Genomic DNA, 12,248 nt, shown 5'->3' with positions numbered 1-12,248 from the left:
TATATATATATATATATATATATATATATATATATATATATATATGAAATATTCTATTAATTAAAATATATATCAAATCAGATGAGATGTTAGAAGTGTAAAGTGACATAAAAACGAGTGGTGTGGAAATAACTTATCGTGATATTTATATGTTTTTGTGGTTATTTTTTTGACTATATTTCTATTTTTATAGAGGAGATAAGATGTGGGCGATACGGAAGCCATGATAATAATACTAATTATAAAGAAGCAGGGATAAATGTAGGGGAACACCCCACTTCAATATATCAACCACTTTTTTCGTATATATATATGTGTTTTATATATATATATATATATATATATATAATTGAGATTATGTAAGGTTTTTTTTGTGAAACCATTTTGAAGCTTTTAGTGATGGTTTATCAAATTTCTGGTGAGAATATCAAGGACTAAGGAGTTGTTTACTAAACACTTACTTGGTAAGTGTTTATCGGATAAATTTTCTCATCGGATGAACATGAGAAGGACAAAAAATCTTATCGGGTAAGAGCGATGAGAAGGATGGAGAGTCTTACTCGGTAAGTGAGGATGACGACTCTTACCCAGGTAAACGCTCACCAAGTAAATTGTTGCATTCGATATGTTTTGATATACTAAAATCTTACACGTCAAAATAAATCATAGTGTTGACTCATATGGGTAAGCGCTTATCGGGTAAGCAATTGGGTAAACAGCCCCTAAGAATCAAAACTCGTTAAGAGGCATGATAACAATCACCCGTTTAATTAGTGCTTAACAAGTAAGAGATGCTTATAAACAAACCATCTTGATGGTCGAGAATGTTTTTCCGACAAGATAAGACTTAGGAGAGGATGATATTTTTGTCTGTAAGCATTTAATGAAACTTGATGTGTGAACCTATTCACATCCCTCGATCGCTTTTGATCCAATGAAGACGGTTGTTTTTTGGTTTTTCACATTTGGACACAATAAGTTCGATTAAGATTTGTTAAAATTAGTTAAAGTATGTTAAAGTTCAATGTTTTTATATTAATGTTTCCCTCCAAAGGTATGTGGAAGTATGTTAATGTTAGTTAAGGACTTTAAGGATATGTGAATATATGTTAAGGTTAATTTTCATGTCAAGGTATATTTACGTTAGTTAGGGAGTTCATGAGTTGGGTTGATCGGTTGAAGACATTTGAACAACCTAACCCAACCCAATCCAACGCTTGTGGTTTGAAATATCTCAACCTAACCCAACTCAACCCAAACTGTAGAGGTTGTTGGGTTGATACTTTGGTACATCAAAATATTTTCTCAACCATATGAGAATAAAAGTTATGCTGATAACACTTTTGAGTATTTCAATGGAATCACCTTTTAATATAACTTAATTTTTTTCAAATACATTCATCTACATTCAACTTGCTCCGGGACGGAGTCGGAATTTATATTCACGGTGGTTTGGACGGTTGAGGCCGTGCCAGATTTAGATCGGATATTTTTGGGCTATATTATGTTTTTATAAGTTAGTTTTGTATGCAACAAAATACATCGGTATGAAGCCGTTAACAGAATAGGCAATCTTCACAATTCTTCATCGTTATCGATCTTATGGTATACGACAATCCAACCGAGTTACAATCACATCAAGGGGTTACACGTTACAAAATCACGACGAAAGAACTTATCAATAAGCAGGTAACAAAAAAATCAATTATCAACTGAACACTAATATTCTCAAGAGAGTTTGACTGCATTGAACTCGTATGTAAAGAAATAACGTTTTCAGATCTTACTAGCAAACTTGAGTCCCTCGCTGGCAAGCGACTCGAGACTTGGGGCTGCCGGTTGCTCTCTGGCAACTTTACGAATCGCCTGGTTCTCTTCAGGTGTTCCACTTTCTAAGAAAGCACCCATTACCTTGCCATCTTTGACCCAGTATGTACCGAACTTGGGTTTTTCGGATTGTGGATCATGGTTTCCGAACACAACTGTTTCGCCAACGTTATCTCCAAAGAACTGCCAAGATAGATCGAAGGAACGGGAGTAAAAGTATGGAAGATAATGATAATCCTCGATTCCCTTTCCTTGCTCGCTAGCGAAAATGGCCTGAACATAAGCAGGAACAAGAACTAGTCAGGTCAATCTCCGCCTGGCTTGTAGGCACTACATCTGTGAAAATCAGACCAAACAAACCCAGTATATCCTACACAGTGGTAGAGTCTGTGGAGCGTAGGACGTGTCCAAACTTTGCTTTTATCCCAAAGGGTAGAGAAGTTGTTTTCGTAGCCATGATCCAAAATGTGTGAAGGCATGCAATTGCATGAGCAGAATATAGAATGACCTGGGGGTCGTTACCAATACAAATTGGATAAGCACTAACTGAGTAGGTGAGGCTCTTGATCCTTACCGGGATAGCATCTCGATCAGCGACATTTTGGGCAAGAGGGTGTGGATAAACTAACATTATTTTTATCAAGTCAACACCATTTATCCGGTAAGAAACGATAAGCTTTAGTAAACATGCCCTATTTTTTAATTTTCTAACAAAATGCCTCAAAACATATGGTTCTAGTTAAATAAAAGACATAATGGTGATGTTTTTAGGATTTCTTCATATTTATTCTTAATATTAACTAGGGAAATTGACCAAACTAACCGTTTTGGATTTCGAAAGTACCTATTTTGCAAAATAGTCAAGATCTCGATAGTATCCATTTCGCAACAACTTGCGAAATGTACTTCTTATGAATAAAATATGGGTGGGATATTTCGCAGGCCAATAAAGAGATTTCACAAGCCGTCGCACCCATTCAGCAAGCCGCTGTGCCAATTTCACAAGCCGACTCCATCAAAATCATATTTAATTAAGAAAATAGTACATTTCGTAAGTTGCAAGATGGACACTTGCTACAACTTGGCTATTTTGATCAAACTGAAGAAAAAAAAACTAGGCTAAAAAGCGACGAATATCATCCAAAATAACTAGTTTGTTCAATTTTCCCCAAGTTTTTCATCTTCGAATTATTATTAATTTCATCACGTTTGTAGTTTTCCATCACCAATATAAAAAGATACCTTTGTGGTATGGGGGTCACATTATGGAAGGGTTCTAAGATTATCGTGATGGTGTAGCATAGCCTCGGTGCTCATTTACGATAATGCTTATCGGTAAGCATTATCAACAAGAGTCGCTATTCTAACTTAACATATGGAGTAACATTTTCGGCCATTAAAATGAATTGATGGTAAGCGTTTATATCCCAGTAAGCGCTTACCGGGTAAGAGTCATCACTCTCGCTTACCGAGTAAGAGTATTGAATTTGCATTCCCTCTTATCAGGTAAGTTTATCATTTTTGTTCATCCGGTAAAGTAATTGAAAAAGTAAGCGCTTAACAAGGTAAGTGTTTAGTAACGGCCTCTTAATGCCTTTTGAAATGTCATCTAAATCATGTCGCTTATATATTACTAATGTAAACTTATATTTGTTATTGTAAAAGTTACCTTCACAGCTTGTTCTGCAGATTTGCGGGAATGATCAACATGTTCAACTCTTCTCATATCGCCGTACATTTTCATGGGGAATGTAGCAACATCACCGATGGCATATACGTTAGCAACGCTGGTTTTGAAGAATGCATCTGTCTGTAACAAGAAGCCCAAGTGAGATATTTGAATCACAGACAAGCTAGACATATATATTAAAACAAAGAAAATGACTGTTACAAGCCTTATATTTTATGTGCCAAGTCCAAAGATGGACAAACTCCCCCAATGACCGGCGTAGGACCGGGACAAGGACCGATTAGGACGGGGAGATGGGATTGTAAGACCATCTCCAAGCACAACAAAAGAAACACCAATTTGGTGGCCCATTAACACCAACACAAAATTAAATTCCAACCACATGGCATATATGCCGTTTCTTTCCCATCTCAGGCATGTTACCATTCTTATTGCCGGCAGGTTGGAGCTTTGCAGAATGGTTGTAGATGCCGGAAGTCCCAATGAGTCATACGTTGTGGGTTAGTAATAATTTTCACCATGGTTTTGAAATTTATTGAAGGAGCTTACTATTTTGAACTTGGGTGTTGCACCATCGTGCAGGGCAGACCTACTAGCGCTCGAGCGGGTCCACGCACCCGCTCCACCAATTTTCGTAAGTAAAATCTTTTTGGGGCATAAAAGGTGCACCCAGTGAATTTTGAAGGGTGATCAGCGATATTAGAAAATACAGTTAACATTAACTAAAAAACCGAAAAAGTCTCTCCAAATTAACCGAAAAAGTTCATCGAAATGGACAAATAGCTTCAAGAAGTCCCCTGATATCAAGCACAAAACTTTTTAAAAAAATCCCTCAAAGTGGTGGAATTCGGCTAAAACATATCGGGCGACTTTACGGGTTTTTGGTCCACCTCAAGGTGCACCCGCACAACAAAAATCCTAGGTCCGCCACCGAGTCCCCCGCCTCACTACCCGACACTTGTAAACCGAGGGGAAAGATTTGCAGATAAAAGAGAAGAACATTCTTTACAAGAGTCGACACGAACCTTGATTCCACCTTTCTCCTCTTCAACTTGTCCTTTGAATAGATTTATTAAAGGCTTTGCTCCAACACCAACAACAACGATATCTGCTGCCTCCATCTTACCATTTTTTAGTTTAACTTCTTTTACCTGAAGTTAGGGGTCGAGGCTGTTAGAACAAAAACAAATCAAACAAACCCATATAGGTTCTAAAGAGGATATGATGTACTTATATCTTGCCTCTACTCCAAGTAGAAAGGTTGTTAGAAAATAGTTGTACATAGATTAAATAGTGTCCATCTGCGTGACAGCGTGAGGGTGTTTCAATGTGAGATCTTGTACAGGGCCAAGAACCTTGGGTGACCAATTATATATGTTTTAGTGTTTACATAATCATATATGTTCTAACTTTTAGCCTGATTATAATATTTTACTCTTTTACTCTTTTGCCTGATTTGATGACCCTATATTCTAGTTTTAGGTGAATTTCATATGTTACTTTGTCATAATAAGACATTTTTGTTGTTTTAGTTTGTAACATATTTAATAATTGCATATGGTATAAGAGTAAGGTTCATACGGGAACAGTGACCAAAATAAGAAAATAGTTGAATCATGTGCGATTTTACACTAAAATTAAGTGTAAAAGCACATGTGATTCATGCGACTTTGCACACCTTTGCGTTGACCGTTATTGTAAAATCATATGTGATGTTGCACATAATTTGGTTGTTTTCATATTCTCTTATTTGGGTTTTTTTTTTTTTTTTTGCTTTTGAACCTCCCTCTATGGTATAAATCTTTATATTATGTCCTATTCATTAATCACTCGTCCAATTGATCAATTGTCTTGGTAACAGGATCTTCAAAAACACCAGAACGACACTTAATGTCAGAAATCAAACGAGTTCCAGTTGCACGAGTACAAACCTCTCCGCTGTCACCCTTGACAAACCCAGCAGCCACAGTTCCCTTGATGATATTTATTCCCTTTTTCATATAATAACCCTCGTAGAAAGCAGCCATATCGGCAGTGAATAAACGAGGCACTGTAACAGATAATTCATTTCAGATTCTGACTAGAATTAAGAAGGAATGATATTTACTGGTATTCACTTACTGCACCATGGCTCTGGGTAGACCATGCTAACGTTGTAATCATTGATTTTTAGTGCTGCGCTAAGCTCAAGGCCGATGTATCCTCCTCCAACGACAAGCGCGTTTCCATTTTTCTTATTTTTGATTGATTCTACGAGTTTATCAGCATCATGAATTTCTCTCAAGTAAAAAATGTTCTTAGCATCAGCCCCTTCTATACCAAAGTCCTCCAGTCTTAGAACCTGATAAGAAAGTAATAAATGCAAAGGCAGTGAAAAGAGCAGTAGTATATATGATAGTATCCAGAGATTGAGAGTTTACAGTGGAGCCAGTGGCAATTATCAAGACTTCATATTTAAAGGTTTCGCCGGCTGCACTAGTAAGAGTTTTTGAAGCAAGATCTGCTTTGACTATCTCGGTGCTAAGGATCAATGTTATACCTGTAACAGGTAATTTGGGCTTTAGTTGGACATTGGATGCATTCTTTATGTGGCTGAAATGTTAAACGAACTTGCAATACAGTCAGATCTATATACACCCTATGGAGCTTACCACCACTTACCGGGTGAGTGGCGCTTACCCAGTAAGAGATATTGTTGTTTACCAAAACCTCTGATCCACAAATGTCAATTTGTGTTGGTAAATGGCCCCTAATGAATCAATAGATATTATGTGCATAATAATATGAAGAAAAAAAACGTGCCTTTCTCTGCATACCACTCGGGTAGTAGTTTTTCTCCTCCACTTCCAACACAGACATGAAAGCCTGGAAGTCTTGCTGCTCCTGAAGAATAGTGAAGACAAGAAATTGAGAAAAACAACACCAGTAATTAGGACCAACGAGTTGAAGTTGATACTGAAGAGAACTTGATGCAAAATACTTTAGGTCATAATCATAGTTTAGGAATAGGAACTAACAGAAAAAGAGTACCTTCAGGTAACATATATCCCTTGCTGAGTGCAGGGCGTTCATAAGGAGCGACCTAGAAAATTTATAAAAAGAAACATGCAGGTTAGCATCAGAGTATAAATAGTTCATCATAAAAAGATAATCTGGTAACTTAAATTTGAATAGGAGAGATATTTATTCATACACAGTACAAATGTAGGATGTGAAAGATAAAGAGTCGAGAATTAAAGATTGATGTCTCTTCATTATTCCAAGCAGATACAAAAGTATCAAATGGAGCAAAATAATTTTTCCAATAATGATGCATCTATGTATTGGGTAAAACATCCATATAAACAACATGCAGCCTGCAACTCAAACAACTAACCAAAGGGTCATCAGCCCAGTGGTACCCGGTCACTAATAGAGCTCAGCCTGCTAGGAAGACAAAAATTCAAACCTCACCAAAGATTATGATTGTGCGTAAGTATTTACTCTATATAAATATTATATACTTTGAAACTCAAGCAACTGCAGGTACAATAGAATTGGAAGGTCTTGAAAACCATACCGCCTCTTTAGAGATGATTGCTAGCTCGTTAGGCTTAACTCCTTGTTTTTCAAACTCCCGGGCAGCATAACCCTGAACATACGCCAACAATCTTAGTAACTAAAAACAACACAATTAGTTATTGATCTGTGTTAACAAAACTGCAATTGAAAGAGAAGTCCTGTTCTAACTATCAATAAGCCTCTAAATAACTCCAAACTAAAGTAAAGATCATTACTGAACTGATTAATTTTCACCAAACTTGGTATCTGAAAACTGAAAAGATCCGATACCCAATAATTAGTCACAATGTCACGTAATCTGTTTGTCCCCAAGGTGAAACGGATGGATTAGTCCATTCACAACAGTATAACTGCCTCCCTGAACCCTAAGTGATTTCACTTATAAATTCAAACGATTACTTTGAACATTCAAAATTAGTATTATTCCGTTAAAGATGATCAGTTTACTCCATTTTAGTGGATCTGTATTCTATTGAAGATGAAGATTCGGTATGATCCCTAGAGCGAAATATTATCTTATTTTTGGATCAATGAGTCAGATATAGCACTTTAAAATATATTACAAATTCATGATTGTATAGAACCGGGATAGCAATTTGATCACATTTCTGAGTCTGTAACCTCGTGATAAGAACGGTACAATTTAAAATTATCAAAAATGAAGATGAATGTAATGTACGCAAATACAGAATCTGATACCAAACAATTTCAGAAATCAGAAACTGCTACGAATCTACAATCATGAGCGAGACGTGAAATCGAGCAGGCATATGGATTGTAAATAAATAACAAAACAAAGGAAAACGATGATTGAATGATTGATTGATTTATACTCACAGCTGATACACCACCGCCAATGATGACGTATTTAAAACACTTCTCCGCCATTGATGATGATGATGATGATGATAAACCTCCGATGAATGATAGAGAAGATGGAGCATGCATATGACAAATGTGAAGGCATCCACACAATGGACCATATACAAAGTTGTGCGAGTATTATGCTGCATGATCAAAAATGGGGGAACACGTATACATTGACTAATTTTCTTATGTTTTATTAAAAGCATTTCTTTTTTAATTTTATGGTTAATATTTTATGGGCCGGGCCGGGTCAAGATTTGAAGTTGGAAAGGGATCTGATCGAGCTGATATCCCATTCCCGTACCAACTCAAGATATGTTTAGTGGACACTATGTCTTAACGAGTGGAAATCGGAGCCATACCCAACCGAAAAATATGTTATCCAAGTCTAGGTTAAACTGGTTTTTCAAGATTTTTCAGACCGAGTATTTCCCGGGTAGAGCTTGCCCCCAAAATTTGGGCTTGATCGGGCTTCGAGCTCACCAGGCCCGTGCTTATCTGGTTCGAGTCTCGATTGATTTTTGATTTGAGCTTTTTGTGCTCCTTCAGGGTTGTTTGGTTCTGCTGAAAAATGAAAATAACATATGAATTTTCATTTCCCCTCCAATCTAACCGAGAATCAAGGTTTAGGCTTCCATAGGAATGAGTCTAATACTTTTTTTTTTCATTGTCACTGAGTATTGTTTAATATCTCTTATCAAACATCTCATTAGATTCAAGTTTACATACAATTTCTTCAAGCATCGTGTTTAAACTTTATAAAGCAAGCTGACAAACACATTTAAATACTAAATAAGCATCGAGTCTTACTAATATGACAATATATATAGGTTGGGTTCACGTGAAACCAGTCTGTTTTCGTGAGACCCATGAGACCACTTTTTCACAGCAAAACGTTGTTAAGGTAAAAAAAAATCCGAACTTTCACAGCAAAAACACTATTAAGGTTACCTTCAAAGCGTTTTGCGGTGAAGTTTCAACTGTAAAAAAATGGTTTTACATGATCCCAAGTCTCTCTCTCTCTCTATATATATATAGAGAGAGAGAGAGATAGACACACACACACATATATTATATATACTAGAAGGGTACTCGTACAATGCAGCGAGATATAATACGGTTTATGTATTTAAATTTTTTGTTTTACTTTTTTTGTCTATGTTGATATAATACGGTTTATGTAGTTTTGAGAAAGATAATTTCTTACTTTTTAATAAAAATAAATTTGAAGATATCAAATAAAAATTATTTATCAATTATATATAAATATATATATTTATATTTTAATAGTTATTTTGTTTTAATTAAATTGATTAACATAAATAATCGATAAAATGATGGAGAAAAAATTTTTAGTTGTTTGAAATATTATTGATAGTTTATATAAATTAATGAAATAAAATACAATATAATCTTAAAAGTATAAATATAATAATCAACAAATCTGTTATTTTCACATGGTTTGAGAATAATGTAGGTGGATAACTTAACTTTATAGTAAATTACGAAAATAGTACCCAAACTTATGCATTTTTAATAATTAGGTCCTTTGACTTTAGTTTATTGCATTTGTTTTATGTGACCCAGAATTAAATTACAATCAAGTCCTTGTAGTTGCGATTTGAAACCATCAGAAGCTTTCTATAGTTCCCGTCAAATGCGTAAGATATTTCTACAAGGGTAATTAAGTCATTTTCATTAGCCAATCAAATTCTCACTTACTCACCCCTTTTTCTTATATTTTCGATTTTTTACCTTCATTTCCAAATTTGGCATTTTTGGCCCCTGTAGTTTTCTTTTTAGACTTTCAACCACTTAATTTATGACTTTCTATCAAATCGAGGAAGTTTCCGTTGTAATTTTTTGTATTCGGCTTTGGTTGGAGCAGTCGTTGCTTCGGCTCGTGTTCCACTAGTCGTGTCATAAGAAACAATGTCTTCAATTGATTATTCTCTTGATTTTTTTTGTTGACACACGTATGCAATTAATATGTTAACATTACTGATTAGTTTATGAAAAAATCGTTTAAATATATGCTTAGGCTTGTACAGTTGTACTCTTTGAGCAGTAAGTGCAACCTTGCTCAACCCTTCAAATGCAAATTCGATATATCGACTGAAAATAGTAGTTATACAGTGTAGCGACATGCGTTGAAGCATAATATGTTGTTTTCCATTGTTGATTTTACAACTATATGTAGCAGTATTCTCAAAAAACAACTAAATGATATAACAAATTCAGTTCATGTCAGATGAGTCAAAAATCACTAAACAGTTATACTAGTTGAGTCAGACATCAGTACTAAGATTTGTTGTCGGTATCTGTCAAATCACGTGGTCCCTATGCGAAGGTTAAGGTAGGGAAAAGTCAACCAATTTGATTAGTCGAAAAAAGTGGTTATAAAAATAGAGGGACAACACGCGTAAAAGAGTGGGAGACGATACACAAAAGCAAAAGGTAGTTTACGTATGCGAAATCAATTAATGACTTCATATGGACCGATCGTTTTCACATTTTCCTTTTTATTTTGTTTTCTAATTTTTTGTCGATCAACTTTATTGCCAATTAGTCAACATTTTCGGGGATCAATAAGGGACAGTTCAAACGTGATGTAGCTAATAGATAAACATGAACTAAAACACCAATCAAAAAACCCAAAGATATCACAATTGTGTTCCACTAATTAGGATCCTGACAGCACGAGCAATCACCAAAACATCCATGGCCAACTGGTGTATAATTCATGGACGGACCTACTATATGGAAAACGGAGGCACGTTCCACCATATTATTCCTCTGTCGAAAGATAAAAAAATTAGGTTCGTGAAAGATGCAACCGTATTAATTTGTTATGTGCCACCGATGTATTTTGAAACTATAACGAGAACAAGTTTTAATTGGTAGAGTTGGTTTGCGAGACTTTTATTTCATCTTAGACCTAAGTTCGAATTCTGTTAATGTCATTTTCTTAGTCAAATGATGTCACCGTTTGAAAAAAATATGTATATTTGTTTCTTATAGTCAAACGGTGCCACCGTTTGAAAAAATTTCCCTATATTTGTTTCTTATAGTTAAATGGTGCCACCTTTTGATTTTTTTTGGGTCCGTCCCTGATATAATTACTCATTATTTAAATTACAGATCTATAATTCACGATGATTAAAAAATTATTTGTTAAAACTATTACGATTATAAGTGAAGAACAACATAAAGTTAAATAAAAACAAACAACGTTATACTTTTTTATCGTTATTTAGCGGGAATAACGGCTCTGTTACCAAAGGGCCTTTGACCTATCGATATGTGAGTTTTTGACCTACTAGAAGGTCAAAGGTTCAAACCTACCAAATGTAAGGAGGATGTGTGAAGTTATTTGTTTTATTTACCGTGTATAAAATATTATATACTTAAAAAAATAACGTCTCTGTTATAAAATAAAGAGACAACCGGTTTCCATGACATCATATCGCTATTCGGCAAAAAAAAATGTTTGAATACTTAATAAAAAAAAACTAAGGGGTTGTTTGTTTACCTCTTAATAGTTTCATTAAGAGGCAACATCTGAACCGTTAATAGATGAATCTTGTTTGGTAAAAAAAAAGTTTGTCTCTTAATGTTCTAAAACTCTCTAAATGATTTTGTATCTTAGGTATCCCTTAACCATTTAACGTCTTAATTTTATTGTAAACAATTATATTTCATGTTGTACTTTATCATAAAAACATTTTGATCATTCTAACCACTTAAATATTTTGCATCAAATATAAGATATAAAAATTTAAATATAATTTAATTTTTGCAAGATTTGGTTTTAATTATTTGGTTTATAAGTAAAAAATCGGTCCCTTCCGCTAACTTTTTGGCCTACCAACACTCATTAACCTCATAACTTCCAAGAAAGCATCACTTTTCGAACATTCATCGGTCACGTGCTACAATGATTTTTGAATAATAATTGAATAACAAATTATTGATAAATATATTTTTATAATTTTATATTTTTTAATTAATACATAACAAGAGCATATGTGTCATCACATTTATGAAGCACACATGTTCATAACGTATTATAGAATAACCGAAAAAGAACAACAATAAAATAACAAGAAGGAATATGTATTCTCATTAATCATAAACTCTTTTTATAATGATGAATTACAAGTAAATAATTACGAGATATTTCATTTATAATTTAACTCTGATATATATATATATATATATATATATCTTTATTGTTATATCATTTGACGATGACACACTTATCTTACAACATATATGTATATTTCTAATCTTATCATCATAT

The 12,248-nt window shown here is 34.4% G+C and overlaps 1 protein-coding gene across 2 annotated transcripts; it reads right to left on the bottom strand.

The window, feature by feature from the left end:
* Positions 1-1,636: 1,636 nt before the first annotated feature.
* On the bottom strand, positions 1,637-7,978 carry LOC112519708 (monodehydroascorbate reductase-like). Of its 2 annotated transcripts, none has more exons than XM_025127946.1 (10): positions 7,916-7,978; positions 7,077-7,148; positions 6,548-6,599; positions 6,320-6,400; positions 5,938-6,056; positions 5,639-5,858; positions 5,449-5,567; positions 4,543-4,668; positions 3,497-3,637; positions 1,637-2,100 (listed from the first exon to the last, which is right to left on the bottom strand). In XM_025127946.1, exons 1-10 carry the CDS (start codon positions 7,964-7,966, stop codon positions 1,777-1,779), a joined length of 1,305 nt encoding a protein of 434 aa, XP_024983714.1. In that variant the 5' UTR covers positions 7,967-7,978; the 3' UTR covers positions 1,637-1,776. The 2 variants fall into 2 exon arrangements, with proteins under 2 accessions (XP_024983714.1, XP_024983713.1); XM_025127945.1 differs by having other exon boundaries at positions 7,802-7,966.
* Between the last annotated feature and the right edge of the window lie 4,270 nt (positions 7,979-12,248).

Source organism: Cynara cardunculus (assembly GCF_001531365.2).
Source record: "Cynara cardunculus var. scolymus isolate 2C chromosome LG 10, CcrdV1, whole genome shotgun sequence".
NCBI lineage: Eukaryota > Viridiplantae > Streptophyta > Magnoliopsida > Asterales > Asteraceae > Cynara > Cynara cardunculus.
This window is presented reverse-complemented; position numbering and strand designations above follow the sequence as displayed.